Genomic DNA, 19,016 nt, shown 5'->3' with positions numbered 1-19,016 from the left:
TCCCAGTTAACCTCCCTCTTTCAAATGGAGCCTGTAATTATCTGGTAAATAGCTAGTGTCACTGCTAGTGCAAGCAGCCGTACATCTTCAAGGAAAAAAAACTTGAAATTAAAGTCAATTAAATGGAAGTCCTCCACTTGAGGTACTCCTCAAGTGCACCTTTATCAACTTTGAAGCCTGAGGTCAGGATGGAAGGGGCGAGAATAGATGTTACACAATATCCAGAAGGAGTAAAAAAGGGAAAGGAGCCTTTTAAAACTATTTCAACCCTAACATAAGATCCAGTAAGCCAAACCAGTATACCAGTTAAGGGCTATTCAAAGACATGGAAAGGTGTGACAGAAGCAGGCATATAGTGGAGTGTAGAGGGCAACGTAGTTCAAGTAGGGAGCTGTGTCAGCATGTGTAGGCTGCAAAGGAACAGGTAACGGGTTTATTCCTGGCTGAAAAGAAAAGAAAGGAAACACAATGTTTCAACTGTGGCGGTGACAAACAAAACGTTTTGTTTCCTTTCTTTTCAGCATGGGAAAAACCCCTTACCTGTTCCTTTGTCGAGGACAACTGTCAGTTCTGTACATGGGTGGTTAACTGCTGGTTTTTGTTTTAACTGGGTCCTTCCAATACAAATCTGGTTGTATGAACACTTTCCCTGCACTTCAATATACAGGTAATCAATGGTCTCCATCTTTCACAGATGTGGCAGAGTTATTTGAATCCCTACCTAATAAACAAAGAGCCAAGAGGAGCTGAGTTTGTTTGTAGATGCCCCGTCTTTGCTGTCTGAGCAATCTACTCATTTTTCACTTCCGGCTCCTGTGCCATAGCATCAGACAAATATTTACTTAAAAGCCTCGCCTTCCAGCCAGCGTTTTCATTTTTCACTGTGTTTCTCAGTACATATTCAATTTATGTTTCCGGGTTTGTTTGTCTGCAATACTCAGCTATATAAAACAAACTCCACACTGTTCTGACCTGGATTGTGTGTGCAATTACTATACAGGAACTACAATCTGATTTCTCGGATGGGAACAGAGTTAGGCAGAGCTCTTTATCGAGCTTCCTTTTTATGAAAGGGCAAAATATCATCACACATTTCTGAAACATTTCAATAAAGAATGACCTTAACTGGCAAAATAACCCTCAAAAAGTGTTAAAAATATTCTTTTTCATTTGTGTCCTTGATGACTACAGTTTGGTAATCTGTCCTTCAATAGAAATATTTTCTGGTTTTATTCTTTTCTCCATTCAGTCCTTTTGAATTCAGAAAAGGGAAATATACATTACTTAAATACAATTCAAGAAATTACAGTCTAGTCCTAATATATGATCTGTCCTAAACTTATTTGAGAGACTGCTGTTCCTTGTCGGCTTTCAAAACAACTTCTAATAGGTGACCAATTGCTGGCAGAGATTGAGTACCCAGCAGTTAGTACTGAGCAGTTTCTTAGTGGTGCAGAGAGTGTCAGTCATTATCAAGAGGACGTGGGCCAGAGTCAGGCTCGCTCTGCTCTTTATTCTCACAGCTCAGACTCTCTTTCTGTTGTAAGAAAAAAAGAAAACCTGTTTTTAGCTTTAGTTTTAGATCACCATGCAGAGAATAGTTTTTATGTTACTCTGGATCCTACACATCTCAGGGCCAGTAGCAGCTCAGCAAGGTAAGAGGTGTCATATTATATGATTAATGGGGTGGAAGAAAGCTGTGGAATAAGTCTACCAAAGGCACGATCAGCCATGCGTCTCTCTTTTCGAGACTAGGTTCACACAACTGTTTTTCAATAATTACAGTTTTAAACAGAGTGCTTTATGTGTTGTGTTATCAGTGAAATTTATACAAAACTATTTTCTGGCAGCATTTAATATCAGTAGGAATTTACTGCACTTTTCATCTGCAGAATTTGCTTGCTGTTTAACTAGGCTTGTTAAAATCTAGTATTGATGATCACAATACGGTCCAAATCACTTAATCATATTTGCGTATAGCATTGACATTTTCAGACATCGTTTTCATGTCATCTTTTAAAACTGGAATGATTTCTGTGGTAAAGTGCTACCAAACTATAACAACAAGAGAATGATAAATGGCCCAAAATCCATCACTGTTCTTTGTGCTTTGGGATTTTAAGCTAATTAACTTTAATGATCTTGTCTATCAACTGTGCATAAACTGTATGTTTTAAAAAAGTGTGTATTGTGGTTTAGTGACAGGAGTTCAGAATAATGATACTATTGCCATTTCTACATTAAAATTGTGTGGTTTCATGTAATACAGTTTTCGATAATGAATTATTATTTAAAAAAGGGCCAAGGGCTAATGCACTTTGATGTGGTTGTCTTCTTTGTATGAAGAACTTGAGAACAAACTTAAGGATAACAATTCTAAAGGAATGTCAAATTTTTATTTTCTTGAGATTTCTTTGTTGGAATAATGTGTTCTTAAAAAAAAATACAATTTTCAAAAGAAACGATATTTGATTCATTCCTGGTCTGTAAGGTATGTCAGTACCCTTGGATAAAGGCATGAAGGAGCTAGGTCTTTAGTTCTGAAAGGAGCAGGTCTTGAAAATACATTTAGTACTATGTCAACACAATGAACAACTCTGCCATCAACTTTGTGACATCGGGACAAAAGATAACTTAATTGGTAAGTGTTAGAGTGGTTGGTGCCTCGAACTGGATCTTGATGAGATCGTGAATCAACCAGCTGGTGGAGAGAGATGACCTTGGACTGAAAGATCTCCTCTGTAACCTTTCTGAGGGAAGAGATGACCTAAATGAGGATTTTTTTTCTTATTTTATGAATGGATGCTGGAAATTTTATCCATTAATTTGTTAAAATTTAGTTTCAGTCACATGTATAACTTTGCAAATTTAAGTACGCAGTTCAGAACAAGTTTTTATTTTTTGGAAATTTCTTGGTTGCTGAACCGAATCAGATGACGGGGACAAATTCTGTGCCTGTTTTGGTTGTATGTAAAATCTGTACTCTTCTTCACCCATACTTCCACTGGAACAACAGTGTTGCCCGCTTGCAGCCTGATCTCCTCAGAGCTCAGAAGCTAAGCTGATTTGTACTGGAAGGAAAACTGTCCAGGACAACCAGGCTGCTTCTGTAGGTGGGACTAGAGGACTAGTAGGCGGTTCTCTTCCATCAGAATTTCCATACCACTGCCTAAAGAGGTGTTGTCTCTCAGGTGAGATGAGTTGGTTATTAAGGATCCCATGACTGTTAGCAAGAGTAGAGCTGTTAATCTCATAACAGTGTTTTCAGTTCCACACTAGACTCCCTAGTCCCCACTTAATTCAAACGGTCAAGCAGTTTTTCACTTTACCTGATCTGCTATGCAGTGAGGCTGCTGGCGCATAACAACCACTGTGGTTCATCAAGGTGGATGTTGCACTTCAGTTGTGGTGAAGTTGTTCATGAACTATATCCCCTCCTATATTTTACACAAATATTTTCACCTCCCTTGGGATGAAAAGCACAGTGGAATTTCGAAGAATCATATTTTCCAAGGATGTTTTCCAAAATCAGTTACTTTAAAAATTAAGGAGAGTACGTTTCAGAAAATAAGGACTTTTATAAATCATCCTGTTTGCATCTTCTTTTGTGCAGATTTCTCAACAGGTATGATTCACTATATATAAGTTTTGCAATACATCTTTTTTTTTTTGACTTGGTGAAAAAGACACATGGGGACTTGAGGCATACCTTGTAGAAGGGTGAATGCATACATATGTAAATACAGTAGACTACATCCAGACACAAAGGAATGACCATGGCAATCTTATTTTTCATTAATTTTTTAACTATGTCAAAATTAGTTGGGGTTTGTTGCTATAAATTCCATGTGTGACTTGCTGCAGATCTCCCCGAGAGGATGCTTAAAGAGAAATGGTTTGTCAGAGAGATCGACAGGAAGTCTGCATATTATAAAACCTAAAACCTATGTCTTTCGGATTTCAGAAAAGGTGCAGAGAGCACTGCCCCCGTGGCTGACAGGAATCATTGCTGTGGTAGTTTTCCTGTCGCTCGTGTTCATCTCCTTCATCGTCAACAAGGTGTGGTGTCAGGACTCCGGGTGAGCTCCCACAATCCCACTGCCCTGCTCACGTGCTGCTTCAAATAACTTCTAATTCCGTCTCAGGGACCTTCCTGCATTCCTGCATCGTTATAATCTTAATTTGAAGTCTACAAAAGGCCCCAATAACAATACATGCCAATCGCGTGTCAAAACAATAATTTGAGAAAAATCTTGATAACTATTATACTTTGTCTTTCTTGTGCTGAACTTAGGATATTTGGCGGTATTTCTCTTAGTAGTGTGAAAATTCCAGAAAGTTAAATTGTCCATAAAAATTGAATTATTAATTGAAATGTTCACTTGTTAAGGACATTAAACAATGAATGCAAATGTCATTTGTCTTTCCTCCATCGTTTTACTTAAGACTAGTATTTTAACAGAGCACTGCAATGAAATAATGCATCTGATGAGGACAGTCTTGTCCTCCTGACTCAGTAATGCACAAGACTAAAGGGCTGTGTTCCTTGACAGCCAGGAAGGTGCTTTGGAGCAGACGAAGGTCAACGAGTACACAATGACCAACGGCACCAACCACGATCTCAGACTGGTCTCGGTCAGGTAATCCAACTCTCTCTGCAGACACGGCATCAGCTACAGTATCACACTGTGGAAAAGGGATTTCAATTTGTCTGCTAGAACTGAATTATTAACAGGAAAAGTAACTCAGTAGATTTTGTATGCACTCCATAATTTTGTGAACATCTTTCAGAAACCCTCACAGAATGAGAATGAATGAGAATGAGCTAAGATGCACAGCAAAAAGACTATACTAGAAAACATGTACTGTAGGACTAAACCAATCAGACAAAAACTCACCAGTATCCCGTTTCTTGGGTTCATGCACAGGTTTGATGCTGATATGAGCAGAAATGCTTCTGGAGAGCTGGGAACAACTCTAGGAGAATGGGGAATGGGAGATCCCTATTCAGAGAGATTTAAATCTGACTTTTTCATTTCTACAAATGCAGCTCTTAAGAAACCACTGCCCTTCCTTACCCCTTGGAATGTGTCAGGATGAAATGACAATCGCAAACTGTCCTTTTAAGTAATGCTAATCATTGCCTCATTTCATTTAATAACTTACCACAAAATAAATACAATAGGGATGACATGACTAGTCCCAATTTGTTTTTTTTCATTGAGTCACAGTCAGTTAACAACTCCAATAATCTGAATGCAAGATTCCCGTTTGAAATGGTATATGAACAGGTGTTTTTGAACAGAACTCCACAGCTACCTTTATGGGAAACATAAGCACTGCAACACATGCAAAGAAAACTCCAAATACTTAAATACGTGTCTGGGGAAGTGATTGGCAAGGTCCAGATGTGTGTGCCTTAACCCCACAGCGTGTCTGTGTTGCAGATCCATTGAGCACGAGAACGCTTATGAGAATGTCACCATGCAGACGGGTGAAGTCACCGTGACGGCTATGTAGTCCTGGGAGGAGCGTCCAATCTTCTTGTCTTCACTGCACACCCTTCGCCTTCTGCACCCAGCTGTCCTGCACGCAGAGCCCCCGGCAGGTCTGGGGCCAGCTATCCCCCAACACACCAGCCCAGCTAAGAATCCGCCATCGGCCCCCCTCACGAAAGACACTCGCCCGGCTGTCGCTCCCTCCAGACCTGTGCAGATTCAGAAGACTCCTGGCGCGCCAAGCGGCGGCAAGCAGCGTCGATTTGAACGGACAGACACGTCAGGCGAGAGGAACAAATAGGAGCATGGGAGTGATGCTGAATTCCCGTCCAGGAAATAACAGTTTGTTGCGAATTACCCAACTGGGGCAGGTGGGCCTCCTCTTGTTTTACAACCGTTCTGATGTTTCTGATGTGAAGGAGTCGACAAGTGACATCAGGCCCGAGCGTGTGTGAGTGCTCAGTCAAGAACATGGATGGATTAGACTACTTCAGCATTCAGAGCCCTCATAGAAATTCCGGGTTGCTGACATTAATTATCCAGATGCATGGTCCGTAGTTGGGCTTTACACTTTGCTTACATTGAAGAGCATAAAACGAAAGGGGCTGCAGAATTCATGTCACAGCTGCAATGTCTATAGTTCTGACAGTCAAGGTTTCATCCACTGCAACAATATAATCAAATTTGCTTTAAAGTGATTGCTGAGGTGTAACACTTAAGAGGTTTACAGCAGCCAGCAGCAGCTTTTACATGACTTTTTCTCAGTGGAAACATAAGGTCACAAAGTTCTGTAAGCGGTGACTGATTTTGTTAGATGCTCTTATATTTTTCTCTTACCACATGTGTAGCAAATCAAGGACAGTGCAGCAGATCAGTCACTTGGCATCAAGAGATTGGGGGAAAATCTGGAGGAAGAATCATAGGTTAACCTCTTATTGTTACAATACTGTCTCTATGCAAAGAATACGTGAAAATACAGTTTACAGTTTAGCAGCTATGTGTTTCTTCTTTACTGCTCAACTCTTTCTTAACTACACATTAATATGTGAAGGCTTGTGTGTTCCAAAATATTTTTCTGCTCTTAATCTTGTGAAAAACAAATGATTTACATGATCCTTTGTGAAAGAAACCAGAGACCAAAACCCCAACCTAATCTGTCGATGCTGTCACTGATCAACCTAACAGATATTTAACCATACAGGTCCCAGGTGGTTTGTATAATTACATATTTAGAGGGACACATTGTAAGGTACTATTAGGACAATGTTATAATGCAGGCTTCTTGTTATTCTTTAATGATTATAGAGTGACAATAAAAATATCTGCATAAACAGATGTAGTTGGATTATTCTAGAAGTCTACAAAAATATGCTTATTTACCAGTTAATATTTAATCTTTTGTAATGATGACAGTTAAATTGTAAAACATTAGTGATGAGTAGGATGTTTTATTGCACTTTTCTGTCTTGGAACAGCAAGAAGTAACAAAATCTAGTGTGCAATTTTCTTTGTGCTTCAGAGGTTTTTTGTAAATGATTTGTTAATGATTTTGTTAATGAATAAAACCCAGAACATTAAACCAAGAACACGACCCACAGTTACAAGCTGTTAAAAGATTTCAGAGCACTTTTCCTGCTTGCCAGAGCAAAGCACTTCACAATAACAGATTGGTTGAAAACAGCAAACCCACCCTCTTAGAGAGACTGCTGATTCCAATACATATCTAATCTTGTGGATTATGCACATTGCTTTCCAGTAGATGATTAAAGTATTGGCTGGCTAACTCTTGTGTTAAATTATTGTATGTCTCCCCTTCCTCCATCAAATCACTTTATGATGAACTCATGCCTAAGTTGTTTATTCCATAGACCTCAGGTCAGCACTATCCTTGTAACAGGTAACTACTGCAGGGATGCTAGTGCAGGAGTAAAGTAAAAAATCTTAAAACTCTTAACTATTAATAAGACACAGGCAGGAGAGAACAGTTTCAAAATTTGTAATTAAATGGACAGTCAAATAACATCTGTATTTACCATCTGCTTTTTCTAGCTTTTATATTTGTGGGTTTTTTTTCTACTCAAAGCAGAATGTCTCTGCAGTGAATAGTTTTGGTCTTTTGTGCATCCTCGACCAGGAATGAGCACTGAGCCTTTTCTCACGTTTTCTCCTTACTTTGCACTCATTCTGTTTTTTTGGAAGGTCAGTGCCTGTATTATGAAGTTTGCAGGAGAACTTGAAGTGCTGGAAATTCTGGTTTCCTTTCCAAAATGTCAATTAAGCCACGCACGTAAAACCAACCTTGCTGACTAGTGGTTAATTATATAAGTAAATCTCTCACCGGCGCCCTATCGCCACATTTCACCACCATGGAAGCTGGTTCCGCTTTCCTGTTGGTTTTGGTCCAGCTGGGCTTGCAGTTATGTAATTAAGCCTTTAATTGACTTAATAATAGGATTAATCTGAGCTCTTTGTTTCTTTCTGTTGAAGATGTTGGAGGATGCCTTTTAACTAAGGCATTTTTAGAGGTAATTTACAACCCCCCAACTGTGGGGTAGATTAAAATCTTGAAAAAGTCCCAATCAAGCAATTTGTAACTCAATCAATTAATCAATCAGTTCATAAGAGTGATGAAAACCAGCTGGAGCAAGGTGTCTCCAGGGGTGGAATTAGGTCTAGGCTTGGAAGGAATTGGGAGGAACAAGATAAAAGAGGAAGCTATGAGGAAGAGAGATGACCACAGCCTTGAGGATAATGGGTCATGCAGAGGTAATAATGCTCCAGAAATCAGAAAGACAAACGAGTGAAATATGGAGGAACAAAAGCTGTTGCTGTGTCACCTTGGGACTTGGTTTGTGTCTCATCAAAGAGCACAGGGAGAATCAGTAAGCCATTGAGTTTTAAAAAGCAAGTGGATGTCAGAGCCAGGGCTTCCACTGGGATCTTGGCAACCAAGCCCTTTTATTAATCTTCTGGACCACCAAAAAAATGAAGATTGCTAACTGGAAATGAAGTTTGATGACACCCAAGAAATTAACTGTCCAGGTCTTGAAATACCTGACATGTTCCACCCCCCCCAGATAAAATTCTTTAAATTCCCATTCCAAATCAAAACAAGAGAGCTCACTGAGCCTCTTTGGATTCAACATTTGTCAGGAAGTCTGTAGAGCACACTAAAATGCTGGAAACAAAAACGTCACAAGTGGATAAAGCAAGCAAAACACAGGTGTAGGTCAAAGGTCCACTCGAGAATTTTGCATCCCTACACGTCCTGTTTCTAGTTGAGCTTAGAATGATCCTATATATTTACACCATTCGTGTTACTGATTGTGTTTCTCTGCCATGGTTACCACTCAAGAATGATAAAAAAATACAAAGTCCATGTGTATTGGCTTGCATTACATTCTGTTATTCTCACTACAGCAGTCTTTTAAGGGAATCACATCGTCACTCCCCTGCAGAATGGGCAAAACTGCATTTGTACCTTCGAGTAGATTTATCCTGCTCTGCAGATCTAGCACATTATAGATCTGAACTGTAGTGGAGTTACTATGGTTAGCCTTATCCACCAATGAGGGCTTGTTTGGCTTTGAGATTATTGCATCGTATGTAAAGTGTTATTTTCTTTTACATTAAATCAACAATAGCATTCAATTAAATGGTCAATGATAATAATGGGTTCACCTGGACAATCATTAAGAATGATGGCTAAAAAACACAGAAACCATGCCTTGACATTTTCAGAAGACCACGTCACGGAGGAAACGTATCGCATATATTGGCATTTTACTGAAATTTGTTTAACCACGGCAAACTCACCTTGTTAGCTATCACAGGTGCATGTACGCTGAGCATCCTGTCTCACAACACTGATGGCGTGCCACCATCTGTTTGTCCATTCAGTCCTAGTCTGCTCCCATAGCACAATTGTGCTTGTTGTGTTCTTCTTTGTCTGTCACCTGTCAATCTCATATCTTAGCAATTAGGTCAGATAAGAACCTAAATGTCAAACCTATCCTTTCCAAATGAAGTAATTTAGGCTTATTTTGGGGGCACTGTATGTATCCCACCCCACTGAAGCAGAATGGATAATGCTTGTCACAAAATTAGGGAGACAACGGCATGAGTGGTAGGTGTAATTTGAGGCAAGTGAGTGCTTCATTCTATGGCACAGCCCTAGCAAACGAGTCATAAAATTAGTGTTACAGTTTGATACACAAAAAACAATTACTTATTAATAATTTAAAACACAAACTGAACAACACTAAATGTTATGCAACATACAACATTACACGTTACACTATACACAAAACAATGTGTCTCAGAGGTTTACAAGACCCAGAAACCTACAATGCTCTAGCCGTGAAAATTGAAATGCTTTGCCTTACCTGCCTGCACGTTCACCTGATGTTAAGCGAGCACCTCAGATTATACTGGTTGCTCCCAGGCTCTCAGTTTAGGTCTTGATTAGTTATAGATGTTATAGACTTTGTTACCACAGGTCAAATTAATATAATTTGTTTATTGCACATGATTCAGGCAGTCATCAAGGTCAGCAGCAACAGAGGGATCCAGTGACACAATGGAACGTATGTTCAGAACATTCAAAACAGAAACCAGAGGCAACTTCATCTGGCAACTCCTTCGCGGATTCTGGAATCAGCTCCCGGTCATGTGGTTGAAGCTGATGTCTTAAAGCATGGGGCAAGACAGGATTAATGGCCTTATTTATTTTAATGGTAGGATCATCTTTTTTGCTTTGAACAACCCGAAGACCCGCTCTCATGAGTTCAAGAGCTGCAGATCCCAAATCTGGTCCGTTCCTCAACTGAATGCCCATCACCACAGTAGACTCACCTCGTCAGCTCCTCTGCCCTTCTGGTACGGACTCATGGCTTCAACATGTGTGCTAAGGAGGGAGTGTGTTCAAGGAGTCCATCATTGTCAAGGTCCCTATACCTCTACAAAAAGGCTTTAACATGAGCCTGTATTCGGTCTATGGCATAGTTCATTTCTTCTTTAGGAGGCATGGTTTGTTACCTTTCTAAAGGTCTCATGTTAGAAATTAATTGTTTCTAGACTATAAAACAGAGGAGGATATTCCAAAAACAAGAGAAGAGTAGCACTGAAGCACAGTGTTTTGACTCACAGACCTTATAGCTCATAATCTTGCTCTCAGGGATTCATCTTATTCAGGCTCCACACAGCTTTCTGCAATTTCATTTCAGCTTTATTAACTGATTTGTGATAATTTCTTTGGATTTCAAAAAAACACTACACATCGATTAGTGACACATACAAGCTTTGTTTCCTTCGTACCACAGAAGACTGGCAGTCACCACCTTGTCTCCCGAAGGTGTATCTCAACACATGTTTGTTTGGGTACACCAAACAAAAGGCCACCAGCACCGGTCCAGCTACTCCTTTATTCACTGACATACAGTAGAAACAATTAGAATGAACATCTAAGACACCACCATGGAAATCCCAGAACTCCCACAGCGACAGTGACGCTCACAAAAACATCGGAAATAAGAGGACAAAAAATGAAACACTGACACAGTTAGCAAGGGGTGCGGAGACCCATTTCATTATTACAGCTTGGAAGCATTGTGTTTGACACAGCTCGGAGATACACACAATGATTTTCCTCAGAACTCGGAATTGAATATAAAGTCTGTTTGCTACATCTCTATTGCCGACAAGAAAAGGAGTTTTTGCTGGTCAGACATATTTCGTTACTAACCGACTGCAGTTACTTGAAGGTGATTTAGTTTTACAATGCCAGGTCTGAAACAGGAGGATTACAGCTCACGGTTTGCAGAGAAACAGACAATGCTAACCTGACCACCAGAACGCTGAAATGGCACTGAAATGTTCCTTGGGGCCTTTCTCATTTTCACATTTTCTACAATCATACGCTAAAAAAAACAACCCGTGGGAGGCTTTTGAAAAATGCCAGGACCATTTTCTGACTCTAAAAAAACAAAGTTGTGCTCTGCATTGAAACACTAAGATTTTATGTTTCCAAAAAATAATTTCCTTGGCTTGACATAGTCAAAATGAAGCTGCAATTCAACTTGTATTCTGCAGACATCCACTGAAGTGTGAAATTAGGGACCTCCTGAAAAAATCCTAAAGATGATTGATTTTTTTTTTGGCACATAATAACTGTTATTAATGGATTTACAAGGAGAATAACAGACATAGATACAACAACCTTATTCTTTTTAAAGCAGTTTGAAAAAAAAACATAGTAATCACTTAGCTAACAGAGTAAAGTGATTGTGTGCGTTAGAAAGAATCAACGCAATTAAGTGTTACGTTTTTACCAACATGATTTTTTGCAAAATGGTAAAACCTAGGACTGCTAATGATGAAAAGTCTTTGAACATGAACTGACAATTTTTTGCATGCTGTGTGTATTATTGCTGGGCAGCTTAGTAGGAACTTCAGTTACATGGGGAAGAAAAACAATAAAAAGTTGCAATGCTAACAACAGAAACAGGTTTGCTTCAGAGAATGGATATTAGAAAACCAAGATCAATTAAACAGTACAAAAGCTCTATAGAATGTGTAGTTTTCACATGTGGACGTTGAAGAAAATCTATACTGCTCCCTTATTCTGGGCATGTTTCCCAGATGCCAGCTCAGGAGACACAGACATTACACCTGAAACAGTCTCTGTTGAACTGTGCCCTACCACTCACCCTTACTGCAGTATTTTAGAGGGAGGTTCTGTCCTTCTGCTGCCATTATTACACTGCCCCTTGTGACGGCAGGTAGAACTGGGCCCTACCTGTGGCACAGCCTGGTCTTGAACTGGCAACATCCAGGAGAAACAACATGATTGGGCCGACAGGCATGGGCAAAGCGTTTGCAAAGGTCACAGCTTCAGTTTTAATATTCATAAACGCTTTGCTGACTTGATGTGTTCCTGTTAAAACTCTTAGGTCTTCAAGAAATGATGTTGAGACATGGATGGGAACTTGTTTAAATCATGTTTGTGTACAGGCACACATCAGACAGGAAATGGCAGATTTCCTGCATTCAGTCCAGTTCCAGAATTCAATGCTAGAGACAGCAGCTAGTCTGGGACACCAGCCCTCACTGCTCACAACAACCACAGTTAACAAATAGACAAAAATGAAGGCGGATAAAACAGAAAATATAATAATTTAACTATTTACAAGGGCATCGATATCCTATTGGAAATATTTTTTAAGAACAAACATGAGTTTTAAAAAGGCAAGTGGGATATTTTCCATAAAAAGATTAGACACCTGCCCAAAGTAGCTCCTCCCTATCACTAATGGAAGTGCCACTAAGAGACAGGGTGGACTGAACCCATTCAAACCAGAATGGGGATGGCCTCTGTAGTTTAACCACCTGCTGGAATCAGAGTGATCACCCACAGTTTGCAGAGTGGTTGTAGCTCCTGTCTTAAAGTGACCGCTGGATTAGTCAGCATTCTTAAACTCCAGGGTAGCTCCTATTTCTGAGACCGTCTACAATGGACGCTTCACACTGGCTGATTCCAAGGAAATAAGGCAAGGAGAAATTGAGGTGCTTTTCACAGCAAACGTGCATCAAGGTAGCAATTAATTGAGATTGCAATTAACCAAATTGCTCTCACTTTCCTGCATTTAAAAGACCTTGCTAGCTCTAATGAAACTCCCAGGAATCATTTCAATTACATTGAGTTTCATTGAAGCATGGCAGAGAACTGCTACAAGCCCCTCTTCCAATCAGGATCAGTGTCCTCTGATCCAGTGTTTCTGTAAAGCAATTTCTTGATTGGTGTGCGTGGCTCTGTGTTACGTGCCTACTGGATACACTTTTTTGTGTTTAGAAGAGAATTGTAGCGAAAAACAAAATGACACTTCTACGCACCATTGAAGACTTAGGACTAAATATAAACTAAGAAAAGCAAGCTACAAAAAAAAATTTAGACCTGATGCTGCAACACTACAACTGCTCTGTTCTGATTCGAGTTTCAGGAAAGGTTACGGTTGTTACATTTTGGCTATTTTAATAATAATGAACAAAGAGTGAAGGGGGAGGAGGGGTTACAGAAGTACTGATGACCATATATCTCTGCATGAAATCCCTGAAGGAAAAACTTTACAGGCTTTACTCTCGTCACCTCTAGCCTGCTAACCCTGCAGAAATGACTGACGCTCTTCAATGGCTCACACCCTGCCCACTGGTCTACTGACCAGAGACCCTCGCTGTGTCCTGTTTCACTGGTCGAAATGTCATCATCTAAGGGTCACTGGAAGGTTAGACAACCATCAGTCAACACAAATTTCTACCTGAAACACTTTATAGGCTCACAGCACAGAAAGCAATAGAGCTGCGTTTTAATCAGGCTGGGATAGGTGGTTATAAGGTCTTTTTGCATATAATTTTCAAGTGTCAAACGTGATTTATACCCTATTTATTTAAAACATTATTTTAACTTGTAACCTGTAAAACACCTCTTATTACTTTTCTACTGGAACAGCCTAGGTTTATTTATTATTAGCGATTAAGACTAATAAGCACATGGTAGTACTGTATGTAATTCACAAAAAATTAACACATAGCTTACAGGTGACTCCTAAAAGTGGAAGTTTATTTTTTTATAACTGGTTATGCATATGCTACTCCGTGTAGTAACAAATCAATTTAATGTTTTGAACTGATGCTAATGTGTTCTATGGGTTTTATATGCGTCATACAGTACACAACACCTCTCTTAGTTAAAAGTCCACATTCTGTAACAGCAGAAAGAAGAAACATGTGATCTCGGCACAAACATGTGGGATGATCCCATGTTTTAACAGCTCACTTAAATGAGTGAAAAGAGGCACCCAATCTCACATTCTAGTGAGAACATTTGGGACTCTAAAGGTCCTTCAGTTTTTCTTTTGCAGTGACAAAAAGAAAAATGGCCAGTAGATATCCATGGACACTTCCTTCAAAAACATTTTATTGTAATGTTCTATGTCTTGTGCAATTAAAATATCAATTTGCAATTTTAATCACCACTCTATGGTGTAACGTTACTGAAACACATTTCCAACAGTACTTTGGAGGTGGTGTTTTCTGAATTTGCGGACCTTGAGGGTCGGGCCAAGACTCCTACGCTCAGAACTGCTGCGGGCAACTTCCGGGTTCCTTAGGCCTCTCTGAGAAAGCGGCACACAAACGAAGATCCCCTCAGGACTCTTCCAATTCCCTTCCGATTAAGGCAAACTCCCTCTGACCTGCCCTGGCATTGCACCTGGGGGTGGGGTCAGGACAGGATGGCGAGGGTGACCGCCCCTCTCTGGCGCTTCAGGATGGCCACAGCCTGCTCGTGTGTGACCCCGTCCAGGCTCTCTCCATTCACCAGCAAGATCTGGTCCCCGCGTTTCAGCCGGCCATCGTCAGCTGCTGCCCCCTGGAGCACAGATTGGGACAGGGAAATGTGAGCTTGGGCGTGCCATCACTCCACTCAACAAGGCCAACTGTTTCTGAGACTCATAGGCTGGTCGCACTGAAATGGCTCCAGTTACTGTGAGGTCACAAAACAATGCTGCTTCCAGCTACCTTAATGACAGAAGATAATAATATCTGGCTAAACGTTCGGTGTTTATTAAAAATGTAGACTTTCCCGATAAAAGCAGGTAATGGGTTTTCACGGGGTGAATATGAGCAAACTAGATGATTAGACAACACTCTCCCACTCTAATAATTTGCTCTGTCAAACATTTCCTTTTCAATTTCAACAGTAGGATGCATCTGTCTCTCAAACACAATTAAAATTTAGTTTCATTTACTGTGGGAGACAGATGTTATGGTTTACTTGTGTAGAAAAGGAGCAGAAAAGGGATATGTTTCAATACAGTTTCATAAGAACATTAGAAAAGCCACTGGCAATAATTAGTCATCAGTGCTCATCATCTGTCCATACAGGTGTATTAAGTGGTTCTATCAAAGCATCCAGATCAGTTCTGAACTAGAATGAGTCTTTAAAGAAGCATTAAACATTACCATCCAGAACTTGACTCAAAAGTCATGAAGAACAAACTACTGCCGTTTCAACCGTTTGTGGGAAACACACTTGTTGAATTCAGAGATTTTGCTTTGAAATTCTACAATTATTCTTAAACTATTACAAACCCTGAGGGAATTTCATTAACGTGGATAGATCTGGTCAGTCACGGATGAAATGTGACGCTTCACCATTGCTCAAAAGCCCTTACTGCCCCCTGGTGGCCAAGAACAAAACTCCACTAGTTGATTACAGTAGCTCCCGGCCTCTCCTCTTCTTACACCCACGGAAATATAACAAGTAAAAATGTAACATGAACCATAATGGGATATTCCATCAATCCACTGATTTTCTAGCTGCTTTTATCCAGTACAGAATTACGGGGGAGCCAAAGTCTATCCTGGCAAGCAAGCAAGGTACCCTGGAAGGGATGCTAGTCTGTTGCAGAGGACAGGGTATTTCGGATAAAAAAACAAGCAGCAATTAGACGTAACATGAAAAAGGTGGCTTCTATTTTTTTCTAAGACATATTGTATTAAAAAACAACAACAGCTGTATGGAAGGCTTTAAAAAACTATAACAGCACTGCAACCAAAAAACTTGAATTACTTGAAGGTCAAGAGTGCTTACTAGACTGAAAATCAGGATAAAACAGAGAGATCCAACAACCTGTGGAGTAAAAATCGAGACCCCCAGGGTCTTTGTAGTCAATCTAAGGCTTGTACTGGATTCAGCAAGATTCAACAAGATGAAAAACCCATAATCTACAGTTATTAGGAAAATAAAGCAAAGCACCTGTGAACTGCAATATATGTGTTGTTTTTGACAGACACAGTGCCAACGAGGCCAGGAGAAGCTCCATATTGTTCCTCACAGGTTTTATAGGTCACACAGGGCTTTTCATTTACTAAATATCCATCCATCCATTTTTTATGTCCTGCATCCAATTTAAGGTCATAGGGGAACAGGACCTGATCCCGGCAAGCAACAGGCGCAAGGCAGGATACACCCTGGATGGAACGCCAGTCAATCGCAGGGTACACACAGACACAAACACAGGCAAACACACCAAGGCCTATCTTCCAAGAAGCCAATTAACCTACCAGAACCAGAACTGTGGGAGGAACCAGATTAATGAGAGGAAACCCACTTGAACGTGGGGAGAACATTCTATGTCCATGCACCTAGCACACCAGCTCTGGAATTGCTGTGAAGTAGCAATGCTAACCACTGCACCACAGAGACTACAGGACCTGTTGAGCTCACCCTAGTCCCAGAACTCCAGTTTGGTTCAGGTATCACCACACCCCAGTGTGTGAGCAGGAACACCCCAGTGCGTGAGCAAGGAGACACCAGTGCGTGTGCAGGGACACCCTGGTGTGTGAGCAGGGACACCCTGGTGTGTGAGCAGGGACACCCCAGTGTGTGAGCAGGGACACCCCAGTGTGTGAGCAGGTAGACCCCAGTGTGTGAGCAGGTAGACCCCAGTGTGTGAGTAGGGAGACCCCAGTGTGTGAGCAGGGACACCCCAGTGTGTGAGCAGGGAGACCCCAGTGTATGTGCAGGGACACCCCAGTGTGTGAGCAGGGAAACTGGTGTATGAGCAGGGACACCCCATGTCCCGAGGAATCAAGAGACTCACCTTGCTGAATACAGTCTTGACGTAAATGGGCAGGTCTCCATGGGGGCTCCCGTACCCCCCCACGATGCTGAAGCCCAGGCCCTCTGACCCCTTCTCCAGAGTGATGGTTTTAGGCTGAGGAGGTCTGGCAGGGGGAGCAGAACAGAGAACAGAGCCAGTCACCCAACCAATCAAACAGTCATTCTACTTTATTTCTATGTACAGTAGCTCCTTCTCAGAGCACTTGTCAGCTCCGCAAGACACGTCACCCTGCCTTGGGCCTGGAACACAAATCAACAACAAGGACTCGACTCGACTGCAAACATTACCGCTAATTTCAAAAGTCTTTAAAAACGGTTTAGTGCTACGTGCATATAGCTTACATCTCCAGGAAAAAAGAACTTCTAAAAAAGTGTCATCACCAACTATTGTGACACCTGGTCTTTTAATCCACCACCCATTCAGGGAATAAAGTAGCAGATATAGCTAGTGAGTGAGATCAATATCACTGGTAAATAGCTGAAAGTGTAGATAGTGTTGTTCAGAAAAAAAAAATCATTATACCTGTCCACATCCTGACCACATTACACTCCTTCACCTTTTTCATTACTGGCTCCTGCCTGTTTAAACAGCCCCCTTTAATGCAAATTTAGTTAAAATTCTCTCAGTTGTTTCTTTGCTTATTCCTGAATGTTTAGTTGGGAACTAGGGGATGACTAAACAAGCTTTAAAGTGATATCTTCATGCACCTAACAGTTTGGCAATTAATATTTGTGAACCAATCCAAAGAAACTAGGTCACAAATGAAGTCATTTGGACAGCGATCTCCCACTCAATCGCATGCCAGATCCCTGCATGTTTTCCTCTTCCGAGCGCTGGCAGCCACGGGCAGGCCTGGCACTCACTCTGGCTCCTCGCTCGGGACTTCGGAGGCGCTGGTCAGGGCCGAGCTGGCGGACATGCTCTCCAGCTGGCTGGCTATGGCACTGATGTTGGTGTCGGCCACCACCTGCGAGCACACAGACACAGGCAGTGAGCCCCGCGAGACAGTGGGAACCACATCACTCCCCTGCAGGAAGCAGGAGGCCGGCACTGGCACAGAGGGGCTCCCCAACCAGATGAGAGCAACTCCTAACGCGCAGCCTAGTTATTATTATTAGAAATAGAAATATGACTGGAAATATCGGTGAAACAAGGCTGAGCACTGTGAAAGAGTGCGGGATTTTACACCCCTCCAGTCCTGGGGTGAAAAGCTTGATGTTTCTTGCAGAGAACGCCCTGAACAAACTGTTATCTAAGGAGACATGGTGTTGAGATCTGTATACCCAGAATGTACTCTTGGGCACAATTACTCACTTTAAGTCTGAATTAAATGGCTACCTTCTGATTGGTACCTCTTCTGCTGTGGCCTGCACTGTCAAGTGAGAGACCGGAATTTTTGCTGGAAGAATATGTGTCAGGAAATTCAAAGAACTGTTGACGATGGAATTAGAAGTCTTACAGTAACAAAAGGTGTACATGAATTTATGACGTATTAATGGGCAAGGTAGTAGAGTGCCCGTTACTGAGGACTTCGTTCCAGCTCTGCAAATACACCGGAATCCACTGACCCACAACAGAGCAACCAAAATCCAGGTGAATATTCTTTGTATTTTTATTCCAACCTCTGGGAATTAAGAGGGCATCTGCAGAGGAGACACATTTTTGAAGATGGTAGAGGAAGTCTGAAATCAATTTCTTAAAGTAGGACCCTTTCATCCGGCCGCAAACTGCCTCAGATCCTTGAAAACTTCCAGAATCGACCAATTTAAATTTCATTTTGTCTGTCTTTACTCTGTAGCCGGTCTGTTGCTATTTTTGCTTTGATGGAACTCGTTGC

At 41.1% G+C, this 19,016-nt stretch overlaps 2 protein-coding genes across 5 annotated transcripts in view; one reads left to right on the top strand and one right to left on the bottom strand.

The window, feature by feature from the left end:
* The first annotated feature begins 1,440 nt into the window (after positions 1–1,440).
* Positions 1,441–7,281, top strand: pdzk1ip1 (PDZK1 interacting protein 1). The gene is made up of 4 exons (XM_088599132.1): positions 1,441–1,655; positions 3,965–4,079; positions 4,554–4,640; positions 5,448–7,281. The coding sequence occupies exons 1-4, from the start codon at positions 1,589–1,591 to the stop codon at positions 5,518–5,520; spliced, it is 342 nt and encodes a 113-aa protein (XP_088455258.1). The 5' UTR covers positions 1,441–1,588; the 3' UTR covers positions 5,521–7,281.
* Positions 7,282–14,441: 7,160 nt separating this feature from the next.
* patj (PATJ crumbs cell polarity complex component) overlaps positions 14,442–19,016 on the bottom strand; it is a 223,598-nt gene continuing 219,023 nt past the window's right edge. For all 4 annotated transcript variants that reach the window (XM_088599125.1, XM_088599129.1, XM_088599126.1 and 1 more), the window contains 3 exons: positions 18,043–18,146; positions 17,159–17,282; positions 14,442–14,922 (listed from right to left, as the gene is read on the bottom strand). In XM_088599125.1, the coding sequence (XP_088455251.1) occupies positions 14,776–14,922; positions 17,159–17,282; positions 18,043–18,146 (375 nt within the window). In that variant the 3' untranslated portion in view covers positions 14,442–14,775. The remainder of the gene's footprint in view (positions 14,923–17,158; positions 17,283–18,042; positions 18,147–19,016) is intronic.

Source organism: Lepisosteus platostomus, chromosome 11 (genome assembly GCF_059453375.1).
Source record: "Lepisosteus platostomus isolate fLepPlt1 chromosome 11, fLepPlt1.hap1, whole genome shotgun sequence".
Lineage (NCBI taxonomy): Eukaryota > Metazoa > Chordata > Actinopteri > Semionotiformes > Lepisosteidae > Lepisosteus > Lepisosteus platostomus.
Note: the sequence above shows the minus strand (reverse complement) of the source record. Positions and strands in the feature narration are given on the sequence as shown.

Bases quoted from the DNA above. Each gene is read 5' to 3' on its own strand.
- pdzk1ip1 (XM_088599132.1), top strand. From the start codon at position 1,589: ATGCAGAGAATAGTTTTTATGTTACTCTGGATCCTACACATCTCAGGG. The intron at 1,656-3,964 runs GTAAGAGGTGTC...TTCGGATTTCAG, and splicing joins GCCAGTAGCAGCTCAGCAAG to AAAAGGTGCAGAGAGCACTG. The intron at 4,641-5,447 runs GTAATCCAACTC...TCTGTGTTGCAG, and splicing joins CTCAGACTGGTCTCGGTCAG to ATCCATTGAGCACGAGAACG.